Source organism: Triticum aestivum, chromosome 1D (assembly GCF_018294505.1).
Source record: "Triticum aestivum cultivar Chinese Spring chromosome 1D, IWGSC CS RefSeq v2.1, whole genome shotgun sequence".
Taxonomy (NCBI): domain Eukaryota; kingdom Viridiplantae; phylum Streptophyta; class Magnoliopsida; order Poales; family Poaceae; genus Triticum; species Triticum aestivum.
The window spans coordinates 121,556,629-121,579,191 of NC_057796.1; the positions used below are offsets into that span (position 1 = coordinate 121,556,629).

General features: G+C 51.7%; 2 protein-coding genes across 2 annotated transcripts in view; both read left to right on the top strand.

Moving 5' to 3' along the window:
- Window positions 1–17,039, top strand: part of LOC123158160 (uncharacterized) — a 30,752-nt gene extending 13,713 nt beyond the window's left edge. The window contains exon 2 of the mRNA XM_044576262.1: window positions 16,535–17,039. Coding sequence (XP_044432197.1) covers window positions 16,535–17,039 — 505 coding nt within the window. The remainder of the gene's footprint in view (window positions 1–16,534) is intronic.
- Window positions 17,040–19,861: 2,822 nt separating this feature from the next.
- On the top strand, window positions 19,862–21,804 carry LOC123180700 (UDP-glycosyltransferase 75C1-like). Its single transcript, XM_044592813.1, has one exon. It carries the CDS (start codon window positions 20,020–20,022, stop codon window positions 21,529–21,531), a length of 1,512 nt encoding a protein of 503 aa, XP_044448748.1. The 5' UTR covers window positions 19,862–20,019; the 3' UTR covers window positions 21,532–21,804.
- The last annotated feature ends 759 nt before the right edge of the window (window positions 21,805–22,563 follow it).

Genomic DNA, 22,563 nt, shown 5'->3' on the forward strand with positions numbered 1-22,563 from the left:
TCAACCAAGTGCGGGCAGTCCCATCTAACATCATGGTGAAGTACTTGGCCATCGCCGCTTCACTGACCTCCAGCAATTCCATGGCCATCTCGTAACTCTCGATCCAGGCTCCGGGTTGTAAGTCAGCCGTGTAATTAGGCACCTTCCTAGGGCCTTTGAAGTCCTTGGGTAGACGTTCATTGCGGAGAGCTGGCACTAAACAAGGGACACCTCCAGTCCTCGTAGGGATACCCACGTCGACGGAAGTCGTCGGATAAGCCGGGGGGTCTGGTAAGCCGTCAACTGAGGCACCTGCTCCGCCTCTTGCCGCGCTCTGTCTTGGTCTGTTGCGTGAAAGGCTCCGTTATGAGCCGGGCCATGGCCAGGGGGCGGGTCATGGCGTCGGACATTACTTGAGCCGGTCGCTGAGACCATGTGTCTGCTATAACTCGGGCTCCGGCCTGGACGAGGGGTCGAGTGGATCCTGTCCCGGCTGTAAGAGTACGCCTCTTGCTGTGCCAGCGCTGTCTGAAGGAGTTCCCTGACCCGGCGGGTTTCAATAGCCGTTGGAGAGTCGCCGTCAATTGGGAGGGCCGCCAGCCATGCTGCTGCGGCGACCATGTTCTCCAGCGGGTTAGCATAATGACCCGGTGGTATTGGCACATACTGAGGCGGGGCAGGGTTCACCCGGGGAGGCCCCATCACTTGTGGCTGAACAGGGGTCCCAGACCCGGGCACTATGATCCCCGGCGGGTTACTAGACCCTGCACCTGGCGTGTTGAAGAGGTTTCGAGGATCGTAGACCGGAGGGAGTCGAGATTGGGCCTTTTGATGCCTCCTTCTCATGACCTCATTGGACGCGTTCTGATCCATCGTGAGCCGGAAGGACTGCGCCTGAATCAACTGAGTCTGGGCGTCGAGAGCCGCCCTCTCCGCAGCCATCCTGATCCCTTCCGCCGCCACATCCTCCTTGGCTTTCACTAGATCTAACTTCAACTGCGCCACCTCCGCGTCATGCTGAGCTTGATCCGCCGGGTCGACCGTGGCGGTCAATAGGGCCGTCATCTTGTCCGTGAGATCCATCAGCACCTGAGCCGGCGAAGGTACCGGGTTTCCTGACCCTGCGGCAGGGTTCTGAACAGGCTGTGCGCCGGCCATGAAGATTCCAACCCGGCTCGGTGGCTCAAACGGGTCCGGAATACTGTCACCATCGGAATAACCCATGAGCCTGCCATCTTGAAGTTGATACAACGAGTTTGACTCATCTGTGGACGAATCGCCGTCAGAGTCGGCGGCCGTCTCATCACCAGATCCAGATCCATCAGAAAGCCCTCCATGGACACATCCCACAAAAGCATGCTTCAAGACAGGCGGGGCCCGGGCGGGTCGTGCGCGCTGAGCCGTCTCGATGAGATCGGCGCAGAGATCCGGCTCAGGGCCCGGCTCACCAATCTGGCCAACGAAGACATGAATTCCGCCGAAGGGGACCCGGTATCCGTACTCAATTGAGCCGGCGTCGGGGCCCCAGTTTGCATCGTCGATGTAGAGCTTGCCGCGATGACTCTTGGTCATCCGGCCCACTGCGTATCCCTTGAGCCCTTCGAAGCTGCCCTTCAAGAACTCAAATCCACCGTGTGCATGCCCCACGGTGGGCGCCAACTGTCGTGGAATTGTCACGGCAGATGTCCTCGAGCTAGGACTTAGTCGCGGAGCCATCGCAGCTAGGAAGCTTGAAGGGGTTAAATGGGACAAGGAACACGAGGTTTATACTGGTTCGGCCCCTTACGGTGAAGGTAAAAGCCTACGTCCAGTTGAGGTGGTATTGATTAGGGTTTCGATGACCAGGGAGCTTAACTGCTATGCCTGGCTCTCGACGAGATCTTTCTTGCCCTTAAACCGCCGCCGGGTCGTCCCTTTATATAGAGAGGTTGACGCCCAGCAGCTCTCAGAGTCCCGGCCGGCTCATAAGAGTGTCCGGCTTGGACTCTCAACTATTCTTGCCTTACACTACAAGTTATACCATAATGACGGTTGTAACTACGGGCCTTAAGCCATATCCGGGTCTTAAGCCCATCTTCGGCCCGCCGTCTTCAGGCTTGGCACCGGGCTTCAGATGATGACCATTATGAGTAACCCGGCCCCTCCTGGCGGGTGACTCTAAGGTTTATATCCTCAACAATATGTTCAAAACATCCTTACTGAACATACTCAAAAGAAGCATGGATCTCACTGTAGACACATGGATACATGGCATCAAAATAACAGCAGCAAAAGACTTAGCAAAATCCTAAGTCCCTGAAAACAAAAACATCACGAAGCCTAGTTTGCATGCTTGTGCTAGTCACCAAATAGATCACAAAAATACATGGCATACACCACTGTAAAGATGGCATGTCATAGATCAAAACACCTGTAGAGATCATGCCCATAAGATGCACACATCAAATGCAACAAAAATAACAAAACATCAAGTTCTGATAAGTAACAGCAGTAAACAACATATAGCACTCTTGCATCAGAGATTTGGGCCTCAAGATGGACACAAACGAGCATGGCACAATGGAAAAAATGAAGAGCATCTCGTGATGAACATTTCTATGTATAATGCACGCCAAACAGAGCAGTATGCAATGAGATATGCCATGATTAACAGAGCAACATAAAGTGATAAATTCAGGAATTAGCAGAAAACAGAGGGGGGAAAATCAACCTCGATCTAGGGTTTGTGGGTGCGATTTTCAAGGCAGCGGCGGCTCGCCAGAGTTGGAGCCGAGGGAGTCTTCCGGCGAAGGTCGAGGGAGCGCCGGGGAGGCCGGATCCGGCCAGGGGAGGCCGGAGCGCGCGGGCGGCGGGGAGGCGCGCGCGGGTGGCGACGCGGCGGGCTCGCCGGCGGAGGAGAGGGGCGGCACGGCGGCGGACGAGGCGCGGGTGGTCGGCGGTCGGGCGGCGGCGGCCGGCGGAGACCTGGGCGGCGGCGGAGGCGCGGGGTCCGCGGGAGAAGGCGGAGGAGCAGGAGACGGGGCGTGGGGCGGCGGAGACGCGGGCACGGGCGGCGGTGTACGGGCCCGCGGGGGCCGGAGATGGGCTCGGCGGGCTGGCGCGGCGCGTGAGTGGTGCGGAGGCGGCGGCGACTTCGTCCGGCGCGGACCGGACGCGTCCGGCGGCGGAGAGGGAGCGGGCTAGGGTTTCGTCTGCGCGAAAAATCCGGGGCCAAATGGAGTGTGGTTTTCGCCCACACGATCGTGATCGAACGACCGAGAGCATGGAGGGGGCTTAGATGGGTTATTGGGCTGTTTGGAGGGGTGTTTGGCTGCAACACACAAAAGGCCTTTGCGGTTACCCGGTTAACCGTTGGAGCATCAAACGACCTCCAAATGGAACGTAACTTGACAGGTGGTCTACCGGTGATGTACCAAGGCCACTTGGCAAGACTCGGTCCATTCCGAGAACGTTTAACACCCGCTCACGAAAAGAGACAAGAGGGGTGCGCCGATGCGTGTGGGAGTGTCGGATTGCAAAACGGACAACGGGGAAAATGCTCGGATGCATGAGATGAACACGTATGCAAATGAGATGCACATGATGACGTGATATGAGATGCATGACATGAAAAAAATGCAAAACGAAAGACAAAACCCGACCACGAAGGGAATATCATAACACATAGCCGAAAATGGCAAGAGTTGGAGTTACAAATATGGAAAGTTACATCCGGGGCGTTACAACACTCCACCACTACGAGAGGATCTCGTCCCGAGATCTAGGACTGAAAGAACTCCGGATATTCGGAACGGAGGTGGTCCTCGCGTTCCCAGGTGGCTTCTCGGTCGGAATGGTGCGACCACTTCACTTTCAGGAATTTGATTGACTTGTTGCGAGTCTTGCGCTCAGTTTCTTCAAGAATAGCAACGGGGTGCTCATGATAAGACAGATCTTCTTGGAGGTCAATCTCTTCAAAGTTGATGGTGCGCTCAGGAGTCTTGAAGCACTTGCGAAGCTGTGACACGTGGAACACATCGTGCACGTTCGCGAAGTTGGAGGGAAGCTCAAGTTGATAGGCGAGGTCGCCTCTTTTGCCAATGATTTTGAAAGGACCCACGTATCTAGGGGCAAGCTTCCCTTTGATACTGAAGCGACGAGTGCCTTTCATTGGAGAGACGCGGAGGTAGACATGGTCTCCGATCTCGAAAGCCAAGTCACGGTGCTTGCTATCATAGTAACTCTTCTGGCGCGATTGCGCGGCTTTGAGATTTTCACGGATGACTTTACACATTTCTTCAGCCTCTGTGATTAAGTCATTGCCAAGAAGTTGGCGTTCACCAGTCTCTGACCAATTGAGAGGAGTACGGCACTTTCTGCCATAGAGAATCTCGAATGGGGCCTTGCCCGAACTCGCTTGGAAGCTGTTGTTGTAGGAGAACTCGGCATATGGAAGACAATCTTCCCACTTCATGCCAAAGGAAATGACACAAGCCCTGAGCATATCTTCAAGGATTTGATTGACTCGCTCGACTTGGCCACTAGTTTGAGGATGGAAAGCTGTGCTGAAGCGAATGTTGGTGCCCATGGCCTTCTGGAAGGAGTCCCAGAACTTAGAAGTGAAGATGCTTCCACGATCTGAAGATATCAATTGTGGAATGCCGTGCAAGGAGACAATCCTGGAGGTGTATAGCTCTGCCAACTGAGCTGCTGTGATAGATTCTTTGATTGGAAGAAAATGAGCCACTTTAGTAAGCTCGTCGATGACAACGAAGATAGCATCATTTCCGCGCTTGGACTTAGGAAATCCAGTCACGAAGTCCATTTCGATATGATCAAACTTCCATTCTGGAATAGCAAGAGGTTGGAGGAGACCAGCTGGTCGTTGGTGTTCTGCTTTCACCCTTCGACAGACATCACATTCATTCACGAATTGAGCGATTTCACGCTTCATTCGAGTCCACCAATACGACTGCTTGAGGTCTTGGTGCATCTTCGTACTTCCAGGATGAATGGAAAGAATAGAATTGTGCGCCTCATTCATAATGACTTCCAGGATGAATGGAAAGAATAGAATTGTGCGCCTCATTCATAATGGTGCATCTTCGTCCTTGAAGAATAAAGTGTCTCTGTCATCAATGTGATAGCACTTGTAGTTGGAAAGACCCTTGTCAATACCACGTTTCACCTTCTTCACCATGGTATCCAGGAGTTGTGCCTCATGAATTTGATCTTCCAAAGTAGGAGAGACTAGGAGGTTGGCAAGAAAGCCTTGAGGAACAACTTGGAGATTGAGTTTGCAGAAAGCTTCGCAAAGATCCGGTTGAAATGGCTTGAGAATTAAGCTGTTGCAATAAGCCTTCCTGCTCAAAGCATCTGCAATGACATTGGCCTTGTCTGGAGTATATTCAATACTCAGATTGTACTCTTGAATCATCTCGACCCATCGAGTTTGCCTGAGGTTGAGGTTGGGCTGAGTGAAGATGTACTTGAGACTCTTGTGATCGGTGAATATGTCCATTTTTCTTCCCAACAAGAGATGTCTCCATGTTATTAATGCATGGACAACTGCCGCCAACTCAAGATCGTGAGTGGGGTAGTTCTTTTCGTTGGGCTTCAACTGACGAGAGGTATAGGCCACAACTTTCTTCTCTTGCATTAACACAGCACCGAGACCTTGAAGAGAAGCATCACAGAAAACTTCGAATGGCTTGGATTCGTCAGGAGGAGTTAAGACAGGAGCTGTGACGAGTTTCTCTTTGAGAGTGTTGAAAGCAACGTCACACTCAGGAGTCCAGACATACTTCACATGCTTCTGGAGGAGGTTGGAAAGAGGCTTTGCAATCTTAGAGAAATTCTCAACGAATCTTCGGCAATAGCTTGCAAGACCAAGAAAACTGCGGAGCTGCTTGACATTCTGAGGAGGTTCCCAATTCACAATTGCAGACACCTTCTCGGGATTAACAGCGATGCCCTTGGCAGAGATGATATGACCAAGGTAAAGAACTTCATCAAGCCAAAACTCACATTTGGAAAACTTCGCATAGAATTGATACTCTCTGAGCTTGTCGAGCACCAATCGCAAATGTTTGGCATGATCCTTCTTATTCTTGGAGAAGACCAAGATATCATCGAGATACACCAGGACGAATTCATTGGTATAGGGGTTGAAGATGAAATTCATCATTCGAGAGAATGTTGGAGGAGCATTGACAAGGCCGAAAGACATGACAGTATATTCATAAGAACCAAAGCTTGTTCTGAATGCTGTCTTGGGAATATCTTCTTCACGAATGCGAATCTGATGATAACCCATACGAAGGTCAAGCTTGGAGAATACTTTAGCACCTTTAAGTTGCTCGAATAGCTCATTGATGTTGGGAAGTGGATACTTGTTCTTGATTGTCTTCTTGTTCAATGGACGGTAGTCGACACAAAGTCGGTCCGTGCCATCCTTCTTCTGGACAAAAAGAACACCACAACCCCATGGAGATGAACTCGGTCTGATCAAACCCAGACGCTCTTGTTCATCGAGCTGTTTCTTCAATTCCTTTCAGCTCCTTGGGTCCAAGCTTGTATGGACGCTTGCAAACGGGTTCCGTGCCAGGCTCAAGATCGATAACGAACTCGACTGGCCGATGAGGAGGCATAGCCGGAAGCTCTTCTGGAAAGACATCTTGGTACTCACAAACGACTGGAATCTGAGAAATAGCATCCAACTCCCCCTTCTCATTGAGAGAAAACAACCGAATGGTTTCATCACGAGCGGCATAGATGATAACATCCTCAGAAGAGTGTGTCAATTGAATTTCCCTGGCAGCACAATCAAGTTGAGCCTTGTGCTTAGAAAGCCAGTCCATCCCGAGAATTAGATCAATATCCGAGTCACCAAGGACAATTGGAGAAGACAGAAATTTATAGTCGCCCATCTTGATAACGGAATCCCGAATGAATACTCGAGAAGTCAATTGCCGAGCCGGGGAAAAATAGACAATGGACTCGACAATACTTGAGTAACCAAATCATGCATAGCCACAAAAGGTCTTGAAATGAAAAAATGCAATGCACCAGTATCAAATAAGACTTTTGCAGGAATATCATTAACTGAGAGATTACCCATTATCACATCAGTACATTCCTCTGCTTGAGCTGCATTCATCATGTTCACCTTTGCAGACTTGGGATTAAGCTTGGCCACTACATTGCTGGAAGATCTCACGGGAGGAGGAGGCAGAAGGCGCCTTTGGTTGAAGAACTTGTTAGCATAGTGACCTTTCTGCTGACACTTGTTGCAAGTCACCTCTGAGAGTGGATGATGATAATGAGCATTTGACTTTGGAGCTTGATTCTGAGACTTGTTCTGATAGCCAGGGTTGGGTGGGTGGGAAGATCCATGGCCACCTTTGTTCTTCTGCTGGAAAGGCTGACGAAACGGAGGAGGATGAGGCAACCAGAACTTCTGTTGCTTAGCAGCCACTAGTGAGGAAGAAGAAGACTGAACTGCGTCCCTGACTCTCTTCTTAGAAGCCTCACACTTGAGCTCAGCAGCCTCTTGCTTCTGTGCCATGTTGTAGAAATCATCATACTTGGTCGGCTCAAAAAGCACGAGAGGTAATTGCAGATCTTCTCTAAGGCCACCTCTGAATTGATAGATCATACTCTTTTCATCAGGAACGTCTTGCTTAGTGAATCGAGCGAGTTTCTGAAACTGGGTATTGTATTGATACACGGACATGCTGCCTTGCTTGAGATTGCGGAACTCCTCACGCTTGCTCTCAACAACACTTTGTGGAATGTGGTGAGCTTTGAAGTCTCGGCGGAAATCATCCCAGGTAATCACACGACCTCCTCTGGAATCTTTGTATTGTTGATACCACTCGGTAGCTTGATCCTTGAGTTGAAAAGAAGCAAATTTGACAAAGTTCTCAGGCCTGACATTGCTACATTCAAAATGCTCGTTGATGTCCACGAGCCAATCATCGGCGTATGTGGCCTCGGCACAGTAGCTGAAAGACTTCGGCTGATTTGCGAGGAACTGGTTGAGGGTAGCGAAGTGAGGCTGATTGTTGCCTTGGCCTTGATTTCCTTGGTTGCCTTGCCCTTGGGTGCGCTCTTGCAAGAGTTGCAAAATCATCTGAGCATTGGCGTTGGTGGCTGCCATGATAGCTTGCCATGCCTCCGGAGGCGGAGGTGGTGGCGGAGGGTTCGCCTGACTCCCATCATTGCGTTCCGGGTTCTGACGTGTTGGCGGAGCCATCCTGAAGAGGGTGACATCCGTTAGCATCTTGATAGACAGATAGACAAATTGAATCAACGGATAGAAATTGCAACATATAGTCTTCACAATAAACATTCGAACAAGGATGAACGAATGAATTCCATAGTAAATCATCACACTTCCATAAGGTGAGAAGCCACTTGATAAAGGGTTCATGAATAAAATAACAAGGTACGACTGGAACAAATAAGTGGTAAGGATTACCCAATCACAAACCAAATATCTGCGGGAAGAAATGCTAAGAGCTACTTGAATCCCACCTATAAACTCCCGAAACTTTCTGGTTATGCAATCTGGTGTTGGGGATACAGGGGACACAAAATATATCACCCAAACTAGCAATCCCTAGATCCAGCTGTATCCATCCGTCAACACATAACCAAGAAACCTTCGGAAATCGTGTACCTCAACCTTCGAAAATCATCCGTTATACGAGTTATGGCAATACTCCCGAACTCCCGCCCCAGTACTGGGTGGCGTCGAGGTGATCTCACCAACAACTGCATAAAAGAGATTTTCGATGTCGGCAAAACTCAGGTATTCCAGAACTGCAACGACAAAATTGTGACGACAACACCTCGGAGCTCAACTCCCGGGACACTGCCACAACCCCTAAATGTCAGGAGGCACCAAGAACAATGTTCTCGTCACAAAACCATCTGAACGATTCTAAGATACTCGTGTGATCCTAAATTTTTTTTTTTGTGAAATTTGAGGAGAGAAGAGTCAAAACTTCTACGTCAGGAGGCCTCACCAGAGCGACGAAGGGACTGAGGAGTAAAAAGAATCCTACTCTCCGATATATATAATCCTAAGACTCAAAACATTTTTGTTCCAGACTCAACAACGCCAGCGATTCGATCAAGCAGGGGGCTCCTAAGTCGGGGATGGCTCTGATTACCAACTTGTAACGCCCACGATGCGGCTATATCTCCCACGTGTCGAGGCACGACTTAGAGGCATAACCGCATTGTAGGTTTTGTCGCAAGAAGGGTCATCTTCACACAATCCCATGTAATGAACAAGAATGGGATAAAGAGAGTTGGCTTACAATCGCCACTTCACACAATACATAAATTAAAATCATACATCATCCAAAATCCACACATAGACCGACTACGGTCCAATCCAAATGAAAGGAAGATAACCCCAAATGCTAGATTCCCGATCGTCCCAACTGGGCTCCACTACTGATCATCAGGAAACGAAACATAGTAACGACCACGTTCCTCATCGAACTCCCACTTGAGCTCGGTTGCGTCGCCTGCACTGGTATCGTCGGCACCTGCAACTGTATTGGTAGAATCTGTGAGTCACGAGGACTCAACAATCTCACACCTGCGAGATCAAGACTATTTAAGCTTATAGGAAAGGATGGGGTAATGAGGTGAAGCTGCAGCAAGCACTAAGCATTTATGGTGGCTAACATACGCAAATAAGAGCGAGAAGAGGAGCAACGCAATGGTCGCGAAGCTAGGAATGATCAAGAAGTGATCCTGAAACTACTTACGTTCATGCATAACTCAAACCGTGTTCACTTCCCGGACTCCGCAGAAAAGAGACCATCACGGCTACACACGCGGTTGATGTATTTTAATTAAGCCAAGTGTCAAGTTCTCTACAACCGGACATTAACAAATTCCCATCTGCCTCATAACCGCGGGCACGGCTTTCGAAAGATAATACCCTGCAGGGGTGTCCCAACTTAGCCCATTATAAGCTCTCACGGTCAATGAAGGATAAACCTTCTCCCGGGAAGACCCGATCAGTCTCGGAATCCCGGTTTACAAGACATTTCGACAATGGTAAAACAAGACCAGCAAAGCCGCTCGAATGTGCCGACAAATCCCGATAGGAGCTGCACATATCTCGTTCTCAGGGTACACCGGATGAGCAGTCCGTACAACTAAAACCAGGCCTCAAGTTTCCCCGAGGTGGCGCTGCAAAGGGCTCTAGTTTGGACCAGCGCTCAGAGGAGCACTGTCCAGGGGGGTTAAAATAAAGATGACCCTCGGGCTCGCGAAAACCCAAGGGAAAAAGGCTTAGGTAGGCAACTGTAAAACCAAGGTTGGGCCTTGCTGGAGGAGTTTTATTCAAAGCGAACTGTCAAGGGGGTCCCATAAATCACCCAACCGCGCAAGGAACGCAAAATCAAGGAACATAACACCGGTATGACGGAAACTAGGGCGGCAAGAGTGGAACAAAACACCAGGCATAAGGCCGAGCCTTCCATCCTTTACCAAATATATAGATGCATTAATTAAATAAGAGATATTGTGATATGCCAAAATATCCATGTTCCAACATGGAACCAATTTTAACTTTACCTGCAACTAGCAACGCTATAAGAAGGGCTGAGCAAAAGCGGTAACTTAGCCAAACAACGGTTTGCTAGGAAAAGATGGTTAGAGGCTTGACATGGCAATATGGGGGCATGATATAGCAAGTGGTAGGTAGCGCAGCATACCAATAGAACGAACAACTAGCAAAGCAAAGATATAAGTGATTTCGAGGGTATGGTCATCTTGCCTGCAAGGTTCTCAGAGTTGACGAAAGCTTGATCCTCGTAAGCGTTCTCACCAGGTTCCTCGTAAGCATACTCGTCTCCCGGCTCTACCCAAAACAAGAACACAAGCAATGGAACCACAATCAATCATGGTGCAATGCACAAGCAACATGATGCAATACATGCATGATATGCGAGATGTGATATGCGATGCATATGCGTGCTCCGGAAGAAAAAGGATGAACAAGGCATCAACTTGGCAAACCAAGTATTCCACTGGAAAGATGAGATGATTTCGGTCGAAATCGATATAAAGATCACCGGAAACGGATGCACTGTTTGCAAATGGCAAGCAAAACAAGGATGACACGATTCTACGATTAACAGCATGATACCACTTATAATACATCAAGTAACTATGCTACAGCAGCCCAATATAGCAACAAAGCATATGGCAGTGATCTACAAGAGATGCTTGACAAAAGAAGAACACTGAGCTACAGCTAAATCACACAATAAAAGGTTCAAACAAGCATGGCAAAAGTGCAAAAGATATCAGCTTCACATACGTGAAAATACTGGACATGGCTGAAACAGCATCCGGTAGCAATGTTCAGAGCAAGCAATCAACATGCTATAGGCACTTATCATAGCAAAACAAGGCATGGCATGAATTTACTAGATGCATAGAACAAAAGTCCCTTACTGATCATGAGCCAAAAAGGATCAGAAGATATGATGGCACCCATGTAAACATAGCAAGTTTCGTTAACAGGTTTCAGACTTAGCAGAAAACAGAACATGGCATTAACAGAATTATCAAGGCATCTTTGTGAGCTCGATTCACTCATCACAAAGCAATGGATGACAAAACAAGCATACCTACAGCAAGATGGCATGTTCATGAAGCTAACCATGGCAAGAGCAAGTACATAGTATGTATGGATCAACTAAAACAACCTTGGCGAATTGAATATCATGTTAACATTCTGCCAGGAACATTTTATAGCAAAAGTAGAGCAAGATTGAGACATGGTAGGGCACTCCATAATTGCAAACAGGGGCATGTATGGATAGAGCACAACCATATGTTGAAAACATCCTTACTTAACATACTCAAAAGAAGTATAGATCTCACTGTAGACACATGGATACATGGCATCAAAATAACAGCAGTAAAAGACTTGCCAAAATCCTAAGTCCCTGAAAACAGAAATATCACGATGCCTAGTTTGCATGATTGTGCTAGTCACCACATAGATCACAAAACTACATGGCATAGACCTCTGTAAAGATGGCATGGCATAGATCAAAACATTTGTAGAGCTCATGCCCGTAAGATGCACACATCAAATGCAACAAAAATAACAAAACATCAAGTTCTGATAAGTAACAGCAGTAAACAACATATAGCACTCTTGCATCAGAGATTTGAGCCTCAATATAGACTCAAATGAGCATGTCATAATGGAACAAAATGAAGAGCATCTCGTGATGAACATTTAGATGTATCATGCACGCAAAACGGAGCAATATGCAATGAGATATGCCATGATGAATAGAGCAACATAAAGTGATAAATTCGGGACTTAGCAGAAAACAGAGGGGGGGAAATCAACCTCGATCTAGGGTTTGTGGGCGCGATTTTCAAGGCAGAGGAGGCTCGCCGGAGTTGGAGCTGAGGGAGTCTTCCGGCGAAGGTCGAGGGAGCGCCGGGGAGGCCGGAGCGCGCGGGCGGCGGGGAGGCGCGCGCGGGTGGCAAGGCGGTGGGGTCGCCGGCGGAGGAGCGGGGCGGCACGGCGGCGGACGAGGCGCGGGTGGTCGGCGGCCGGGCGGCGGCGGCCGGCGGAGACCTGGGCGGCGGCGGAGGCGCGGGGTCCGCGGGAGGAGGCGGAGGCGCGGGAGACGGGGCGTGGGGTGGCGGAGACGCGGGCGCGGGCGGCGGCGTACGGGCCCGCGGGGGCCGGCGATGGGCTCGGCAGGCTGGTGCGGGCGGCGGGGTGCCACGTGGCGGCGCGTGAGTGGTGCGGAGGCGGCGGTGACTTCGTCCGGCGCGGACCGGACGCGTCCGGCGGCGGAGAGGGAGCGGGCTAGGGTTTCGTCTGCGCGAAAAATCCGCGGGGATCACCTATTTATAGGTAGAGGGAGATATGAGACTCCAAATGGAGTGCGGTTTTCACCCACACGATCGTGATCAAACGACCGAGAGCATGGAGGGGGCTTAGATGGGTTATTGGGCTGTTTGGAGGGGTGTTTGGCTGCAAAACACAAAAGGCCTTTGCGGTTACCCGGTTAACCGTTGGAGCATCAAACGACCTCCAAATGGAACGAAGCTTGACAGGTGGTCTACCGGTGGTGTACCAAGGCTACTTGGCAAGACTCGGTCCATTCCGAGAACGTTTAACACCCGCTCACGAAAAGAGACAAGAGGGGGGCGCCGGTGCGTGTGGGAGTGTCAGATTGCAAAACGGACAACGGGAAAAATGCTCGGATGCATGAGACGAACACGTATGCAAATGATATGCACATGATGACGTGATATGAGATGCATGACATGAAAAAAATGCAAAACGAAAGACAAACCCGACCACGAAGGGAATATCATAACACATAGCCGAAAATGGCAAGAGTTGGAGTTACAAATATGGAAAGTTACATCCGGAGCGTTACAACACTCCACCACTACGAGAGGATCTCGTCCCGAGATGTAGGACTGAAAGAACTCCGGATATTTGAAACGAAGGTGATCCTCGCGTTCCCAGGTGGCTTCTCGGTCGGAATGGTGCGACCACTTCACTTTCAGGAATTTGATTGACTTGTTGCGAGTCTTGCGCTCAGTTTCTTCAAGAATAGCAACGGGGTGCTCATGATAAGACAGATCTTCTTGGAGGTCAATCTCTTCAAAGTTGATGGTGCGCTCAGGAGTCTTGAAGTACTTGCGAAGCTGTGACATGATGCTCGATCGGTGGAGAGGCGCGCTGAACTCGGGGACGATCTTCACGGGACCAGCGGAGGCGCGCGTAACCGACGGGCCAGGTCGGTCGCGCGGCGTAGATGAGGCGGATCGCGGCGGCGAGCGGATGATCAAGCCGATCGCGCGCGACGTCAGGGACGCCGCTCGGTGGAGGAGTGGTGGCGGCAGAGTCCGGGATGAGGCCGGCGACGACGGACGGCGGGGGACGTCTGCACCGGCACCCGGGCTACCAAAGCAACGCCGACGCCCGGGCAGCGAGGCCCGAGCGACCAACGGAGCAGCGGCGCCCGAGTTGAGGCGGCCGACGAGCCTGATGCAGCCGAGGACGAGCCTGATGCAGACGCGGCGGAGGCGGGTGACGTGGATCGATGGGCGGGCCGGCGCGCGAGCGTCGGCTATGATTGTCCGACGCATGGCGCGAGGCCGCCGGGTCGCGGCAATGCAGGTGTCCCGGTCGGAACAGGGCGGTGACGACCGGCGCAGGGCGACGCGCAGACGGTGGCTAGCCCGAACGGGCCGCCTCGGCGCGCGTGGCCGCCGGGTCGGAGGAGAGGCCGGCTGGTCGCGCCGGGTCGGAGTAGAGGCGCACGGGGATCGACGGCGGCGGCGGGCAACGCAAACCGATCAAGAATAGATCGGAAAACCACAAAGAAAAACGTCGATCAAAAAACGACCGGCGAGAGAGCGAAAAAACCCAGAGCAAGGGCCCGGGAAAAAGTCTCTCTAGGGCAGCCGGCCAACACGGCCGGCGGAGGAACCCTAGGTACGGGCGGTGCGGCCCCCGGCGGCGATCATGGAGACCGACCGCCCCGGGGGCGGCGCGGAGCGGAAACGACGGCGCGGCTAGGGTTTGGATCGGTTAGGCTGATACCATGTTAGAAGGGAGAGAGAGGGATTGTTGCGGAATATGATGGATGTATTATTGAGCCTCGAAGGCGAGTATATATTGAGTACAAGACTTAGAGGGCAAGATGCTTTTCCTGGAGATAAAGTAGGAGACGGATTATAAATTCTAGACTATCAAATACAAGTATCCCAAATATATATCTAACAAATCTGATTCCGCTTCCACTCGATTACATACGAGGACGTTCGCAAACACAAGGCCAACTCACGTGGCCAAAGCTTCAGTAGTAATTATATCTGCTTCAAAAGGAATGAATAGATAAGTAGTTTTGGCAGAACTAGTTTTCCATGAACCCAGACAACCGTGTAACAGACTTAAACCATGTTTGGGCCCTGCAGTAAAAAAGTGAATTAGCAACATTCAGTTTCCACAAAGCCAGGAATATGCGTTTTATGAAAACACGATTATACGGATACTCATCGCAACTGATCTTGGCCGAGTCGACGAAGGAAAGCGGGAGTGGACGCGCGCTGGGTCGGCAAGTGGAAACCGCCGCCGTCCATGCGTACCAAGTCGTCGAGGGAAGCGGCCGCCGCCGAGCGCACACGCCTAGTATTCCAGTGGAAGCCGCCGCCGACGTTGTCGCGCCGAATCGTGGAGTCGTCGAGTGGAAGCCGCACGGCCGCCGCCGTCGTCGCACCGAGTCGCCAAGTAGAAGCCACATGGCCGCCATCAGTATCTCCTCAGTTTCACCGGCGACGATGTCGTGTCGCTCAGACTGGTTTTCCACCTGCACTCACGAGTCACGGCCTTGTCGCTGAGCTGCGCAGTCCGCAGTCTACGCTAAAGATGCATGGAGAACTGTCAAGCGCCTCCACTACATGGCCTCATCAGCGTTCTCATCGTCTCTCGTTCATTGTTGTGCCACAAGTCGAGCTGCGGCGCTTAGTCATTGTTGTGCCACCCGTCGAGTTGCGGCGCTACTAAGCCTATATCAAATGACGGACACCAGCCAAGGAGTACGACGAGGAACCCCGCAGGACGCAACCATCTCTTCCGCGGAAGCAAGGCCGTGGCCACGGCTCCGTGCTCGGTAGTGGCAACCATGGGGCAATGGTGCAGCCCTTGTGCTTAAACATGGTTTACCATTCAAACAGATTTTATGCATACTTATTTGTAACTGAATTATTAGTAAAAAAAACTAGTTTAGCTAAAAATCCTACTTTTTTTTGAAATGGAGGAGGACCTCCGGCCTCTGCATCTGGACGATGCATTGCAGCCACTTTATTAATTATTCGCACAAGACCTTACAAAGTCATACAAAAGTAAGACTAAAGCCACCGTCTAGGAAACATCTGTCGCTACTCCTATCCAGTTGATGAAGGGATGCTGATAGTCTGGGCCTAATACCAAACAGACCTTGCAGCCATACCTAACATCTAAGACCTGAGGTCCCAACCAGGACGCCTGCCGGGTATGGGACACCCACCAGTCCGGCGCACTCCTCAACCTGGACGCCTGCCGGGTATGAGGCCGCCCGCAGCCACCTGCCACCAATTCATCTTTAGTGTTGTACTGTTGCATGTACCTTGCCCGGTCTAGTTGTCATCGACGCCACCACGACGCCAGACAACTCCGCCATCCTGCGCTCGTCCATCATCACACGCCCACCGGCGAGACCCCGCTGCTCCATGCCGCTGAGACCCGCCGTTGTCGACGTGTCAGATACCACGCCGCTCCTTCTCTTGTCCCCTCCAGCCAACACTTGCTCCAAAACGATGCCCCCAGGAGGGAGAACGACATCGAAACATCGCCATCGTCCGATCCGGTAGACCCAGATCTAGGGTTTCCTCCGGAACCTTCCGATCAGGTTGACGTGACCTGCAACGACGATGACTCGAGAAGGGAACGACGTCTGAGACGCCGCCATCGTCCGCCATGACCGCAGTCAGGCGCGATTTTCACCGGAAGCCACGTCGTCCCGATCTCGTGGTTGGCTGGAACCGAGCGGAGTCTCGCCACCAAGACGAACGCCGACGTCGGTAAACCGCTGGAGATCCGACATCTCCTCACCGGTCCCTCCACGCGCCGCCGGTCGGCTGAAGGCCACCCCGCGGCGGATCCGATCGGGGTTGGATCCGTAGTCGCCGCCACCATCATCTCCGTGCAGATCAGGCACCCCGACGGATGGGGCGCTGCCACCGCCGCCGTCCATTTCAGGGCCTCCGCTCCGCCGGCTTATGGCGCTTCGGCCACCGCCGCACGGCAAGGGATCGCCGCCCCAGCCGCCGCCTTCGGAACCCACGAGAAGGGCTGCCCCTGCCGCCTCAGATGGGATCTCGCCGCAACCACCCGCCCAGGTGCCTTCGGCGTCGGGCCCGCCGCCACCGCGGCCCTCGCCGGCGGCAGCAGCGGCAAAGGGAGGCGCGAGAGGAGGCCTGCGGCGCTAGGGTTCGGGGCCCCTGGCGTCGCCTAGGGGGAGGCGACGCGAGGGGGCGACAGAGGGAGGCGCGAGAGCAGAAAGCGGATTTTGTTAAAATTAAGTGCTAATTTTGTTTATCCAAACAACCACTGGACAAAGCATTGAATTATGAGGTTGAGCGCCTAAAACTATGCAAAAGTGAACGCAAGGTTGAGTGCCCGTATTTTGGCAGATTAGTATTGAATTTTGACCAACTTTTCTATGCGGGTTAATTGAGTGGAACGGCAAGAGGTTTTGTGCAAAAGTGCATGTGCTAACGGGTCCAACCACCAGGGTGCCACTTGTCGCGCGGTAATTGGCTTTGGACCAAAACGTCACATGAAGATGCAAGTTGATGGAGCCCTCAGTTCACTTTTACAAGTTTTTGACCAAATCATTACAACCCCTGAAATTTGTAGGATGTCGGGTGCTATTACCTCAAGATTGAAGGGCATAAGACTGCCTCGGGAGGCTAAATATAAAACGCGCTTTATATGTCTTTTACTAAAGTTGCTCTAAAGCAGTTCGTATGCATTACGGCAACGGTACATGTAGTCCCTCCCTTTGCAGAAAGATGCTTCGGTCCCATGCAGGCACAGCGACAGTGTCGCAACTACCAAGCACAGGAGCTCGTCTCTGCAGGTCTTTGCATTGCTTGGTGTTGCCCGTGCAGGGCAGGGCCATGCGAGAAACTTGCGACAAATGTGTTGAACACGGCACGTGGGATGGACTCGAACCGGGGCAGCGACGTTGTCGGGCGAACGGCCGGACGGGGACCATATACTGACAGAGATGGCAGATGGGTGCGTGTGCGTAGAAATTCTGTTGGGGGCCTTACGATTATCTAGGTAGATTTCTCCCGATTCGCTGAGTAGATATAGGATCAGCCACTTGACTCCAAAAGCTTTCGACACCATTACTAATCCATCGTGGCTAATCTGGACGCAGCAACCCTTCCAATAATTTCAGCTTCTAGGATAGACAATGAATAATGACACAAGAGCATCCCAACAATATACCCGTATTTTAATTATCCAAACCAGTTATGAACAGAATGGATAGAAAATTAGGCTAGCCAATTCTTTTTATTTATTTTTACTTTTGCAGCATACCGAAAATTAGATGAAAATTACAGTTTTGAACTTTTGCAGCATAACCAGAATGAATAGACATATTTTTTAGCTTCTAATTCTCTAAATGAAAAAAAAGTATAGATCTCAATTTTAATTTATATTCATGGCAAATTACAAGTCAGTGGAAAATTATCAATTTGATACATTATATTGAGTACATACCATCTTATTCAATAAAAAAGCAATTTCGTTTGAGCATTTCACCAAACATGGTGGATGCGCCGACAGTGATGCGGGTGTCAACCTGGGCACCATAGGAGGCGTTGGCGATGGGGGCGACGACATACCGACAATGGGATGCTGGGTGAGCTCTGTGATGTCAAATCCAGCTCGATTTTCTCCCTCCTGAGAGCCACTTGCCTTCAAAATTGGTCGTGGCGCGGTGGCACATCACTTCTTACGCCATGGGCGGCGGTGGCAAGGCAACCCGGACGAAATTACAACGCCGTGGTGGGGCTATGACAGGAGACGGAAGAGAGTCAAGAGGGAGCCTGCACCGAGGTGGAGGCCCAGGCGGTGCACTCGAGGACCGGCTATGGAGTCCCGGCTTCTAGAGCGCGTCTTGTGGGGCGGCAGCTCGTGCTTGAAATTTTCACCGGGGCAGTTCACCCTTCGCCGAAGTACTCTTGTGAGCCCGAACTTACATGCACCCTTTGCTACAGTAAAATTCAAAAAATATTAAATAAATTCAAAAAATCTGATTTTTTAAAACAAACTTTGAAGTGTGTGCAACTGTTCGTGATGGAATGTCATTCATGGAGGTGTCGGCAAAAGAAATAAAACCGATGCTCCAAATGCTTCCAAAAACAATCTATTTGGACTAACAGTTTTATTATTTTTCCCAAACCTCTATGAATGTTATTTCAACGTGAAAATTTTCACGCACGTGGAACATACATCAATGCTTGTTGCTAAAAATATATTGAATTTTCTGAATTTATTTTAGATTTTATTGTAGCAAATGGTGCATATGAGTCCAGGCTCCGGCACCACCGACCTAACAAAACTAGACTGAAAAGTCACTTGGCTCCCACACCATCGCAACAGCCACCAAAGGAAAAAAAATGACGAATCACCTTTTGAGCTGAGCTTGATTTGGCTCTATTGCTAATATGTAGCTTTATGGAGCTTCAAGATGGCTCGCCAAAGTCAAATCCATTATCGTTCAACGAATCAGATCAGGGCAACACCTCAAACACGCCATCAAACTCTAGACCTAACATCCTTGCACGACTAAAACGTCGGAGGAGAAAACCATACCTGTCAGCCACGAACCCCAAACCCCGCAGATGATCCACCATATTTCAGATGCCGCCGATGCAGATCACAATCTGCATCCGCTGGACTACCTCCCAAGCTCCGCGCCGGCGCTGGAGCCAACTCGTCGCAATGTCGGAGCCCGAAGAAACAACTCCACCACAAGAATGCCGTCGCTGCCACGTCATTCTTACTTAAACAGACTGGTTTTTTAAATTCATCTACGACCATAGTACCGATTGCCTCGGTAGGATCTGAATCTTTTTTATTCGGCACTCCCATCACCGTCGTCGAAGTCAAGACGATGAAGACCAAAAACCTAAACTACACAATCCACGTGCATAGGGGGTCGCCAGGCCGCCGGCGGAGGGAGGCCGCCGGAGGAAGGCGGCGAACGGACTCTCCTAGCGGCGGGAGGGGTTTTTAGTCGGCCGCCTGAGAGGAAAAACGACTCGTGTCTAGCCAAAGGTTGATATGCTTCGTCGCCAGGTACGGCCGTACTGGTACCGGTACTGGTAGAAAAATCATTTTTCGTCGCTCCCACTTCCACTCCCATCCCTCGTGTCAAAGCGCGCGACCCAAGCTTGCTCGAGTTATTACCGCCAATGGAGCTGCAGGAAGACGTGCGTGCCACGGATGAGGAGAGCCAGCCTCACTTCCTGATCGTGACGTACCCGGCGCAGGGCCACATCACCCCGGCGCGTCACCTCGCGCGCCGTCTCGTGCGCGCGGCCGCCGGCGCCGGCGGTGCGCGCGTCACCATATGCACCCCTGTCTCGGCCTTTCGGAAGATGTTCGCTGACGCAACAAGCGCGGTGGGCGGCGACGAGATAAGGGAAGAGGGCGGGGTCGCATACGCCGCTTACTCCGACGGCTACGACGGTGGGTTCGACCGCACCGCGGGCGACTATGCGCACTACATGTCGCAGGTGAGGCTGGAGGGAGCGCGCACGCTGTCCGGGCTGCTCCGGCGCCTTGGCGATCGCGGGCACCCCGTCACCTGCGCAGTGTACACGCTGCTCATGCCGTGGGTGGCCGCCGTTGCGCGGGCGTACGGCGTGGCGGTCGTCGCGGTGTTCTGGATCCAGCCGGTCACCGCGCTCGCCGCGTACTACCACTACTTCCGAGGGAGCCGGGAGGCCGTCATGGCGGCCGCCGCGTCGCGTGACCCGAATGCCGAGGTGTGTATCCCGGGCCTCCCGCCGCTCCGGTTCCGGGACCTGCCGTCCTTCCTCGCCGTCACCTCGGACGACGACCCGTTTGCCTGCCTGATCCCGGAGTTCCGCGAGCTCATCGACGCGCTCGACGGCGACTCCGAGAAGCCCCCTACGTACGTCCTCGCCAACACGTTCGAGGCCATGGAGCCTGATGCGCTGGCTTCGTTGAGGCCTCACGTCGAAGTGGTAACCGTCGGTCCCGTGCTCTCGTTCCTGCACGACGGCCACGACGGCAACAGTCCAAACGACCTGTTCGACCACGACGGCGAAGGCTACCTCCACTGGCTGGATACGAAGCCGGCCAAGTCGGTGGTGTACATCTCCTTCGGGAGCACGTCGGTGATGAGCAAGACGCAGGTCGCCGAGATAGCGGACGCCATGAGCCAGTCCAACAGGCCGTTCCTATGGGTGCTACGGAAAGACAACTGCAGGGACAAGGACGAAGGCGATGCGATCAAGGGACTCCTCGCAACGGCGTCGGCGGCCACGTACGACGACGACGACGCCGGTGGCATGGTGGTGGAGTGGTGCGACCAGGCGCGCGTGCTCTCGCATCCGTCCGTGGGGTGCTTCGTGACGCACTGCGGGTGGAACTCGACACTGGAGAGCGTGGCCTGCGGCGTGCCCATAGTTGCGGCGCCGCAGTACTCGGACCAGGGGACGAACGCGTGGCTCGTGGAGCGGGCGCTGGGCGTGGGTGTCCGCGCCACGGCGCGCGCGGAGGATGGCGTCCTGGAGGCCGGGGAGCTGAGGAGGTGCGTGGAGATAGCTACGTCGGAGGCGGTGACGTCGCGCGCCGCGTCGTGGAAGGAGGAGGCGAGGGTGGCCGTGGCCGACGGCGGCGGCTCAGAGCGGAGCCTGAGGGAGTTTGTGCGGCGGATTGCAGGCGGTAGTACCTGAAATTGTTACTGCGGCTGCACGTTTATTCCGGTTAGTTACTGTTGTGAGTGTAATGCCGCGGGGGATTGTGACTGCCCTGCCCATGGAAGGATAAGAGGATCGAAAGCTGAAGCGAAGTGATTGACGCGATGCTTATCGTGTCCGGATGTCTGTCTCTTTCGGTCATTCTCAAGACCGAGGACAGGGCGATGTATGGAGATGCACAAAGCCGTATACTAGCTTTGTTTGTCTAAAAAGGATAGGAAAATGCAGCCGTACTTTGATGCACTCCAAGTTGGTTCTTAATCATGTCATCGGGTGATAGAAGGTCGTTTTTCCTAATGCACATCTAAATATGCTAAGTCTACAGCCGTGCACTTCAAGTGGGTTCTTTAAGAGCATCTACAGCAAGCTATTCCGGCCCTTATACGTCCGCGCACACCACTGGATGCGTCTGCGGACACTGACTACTGACTGATCAATCCTCAAATGCTCCCGCAGCAGTGCACCTCATGTCACCTAAATCTACATTATGTATTCAAAAAAAAATCCATACTATCGATGAAACCTAAAATAAACCATATAGATCATCAACGAAATTCCAGAACATAGAATAAATAGACATAGAACCAGCCGGTAGTTAATTCAGATCAAAATACACAGTTTAAGCATCACAGTTCAGCCGGCAAATGGACAGAGATTTCAACTAAAATTACTAGATACACAAAACGAAGATGGAGAGGGCCGATGAATTCACCACTTCCTCGTCGGTCCTTTGCCCTTATAGTAGAGCGGATGTAGCCCTTTGAAAGTGCAATTAATCTCCCGATGGTTTTGATAATTCTAACAATATATAACTCATTGAACTAATATTCGTTCAAGTGTAACATTTCACAAAGTTCAATGAATGGCATGGCATGGACTAGAGATGTGGACTCCTCAAAAGGCTAAGGGCACATATTGGCAAAAGTTCAAAACTCTTCATTTCTATTTTAGAGATCCAAGATCACATTGAGTTCATAGGAAAGCCAATACTATTAAAAGGGGATGAGG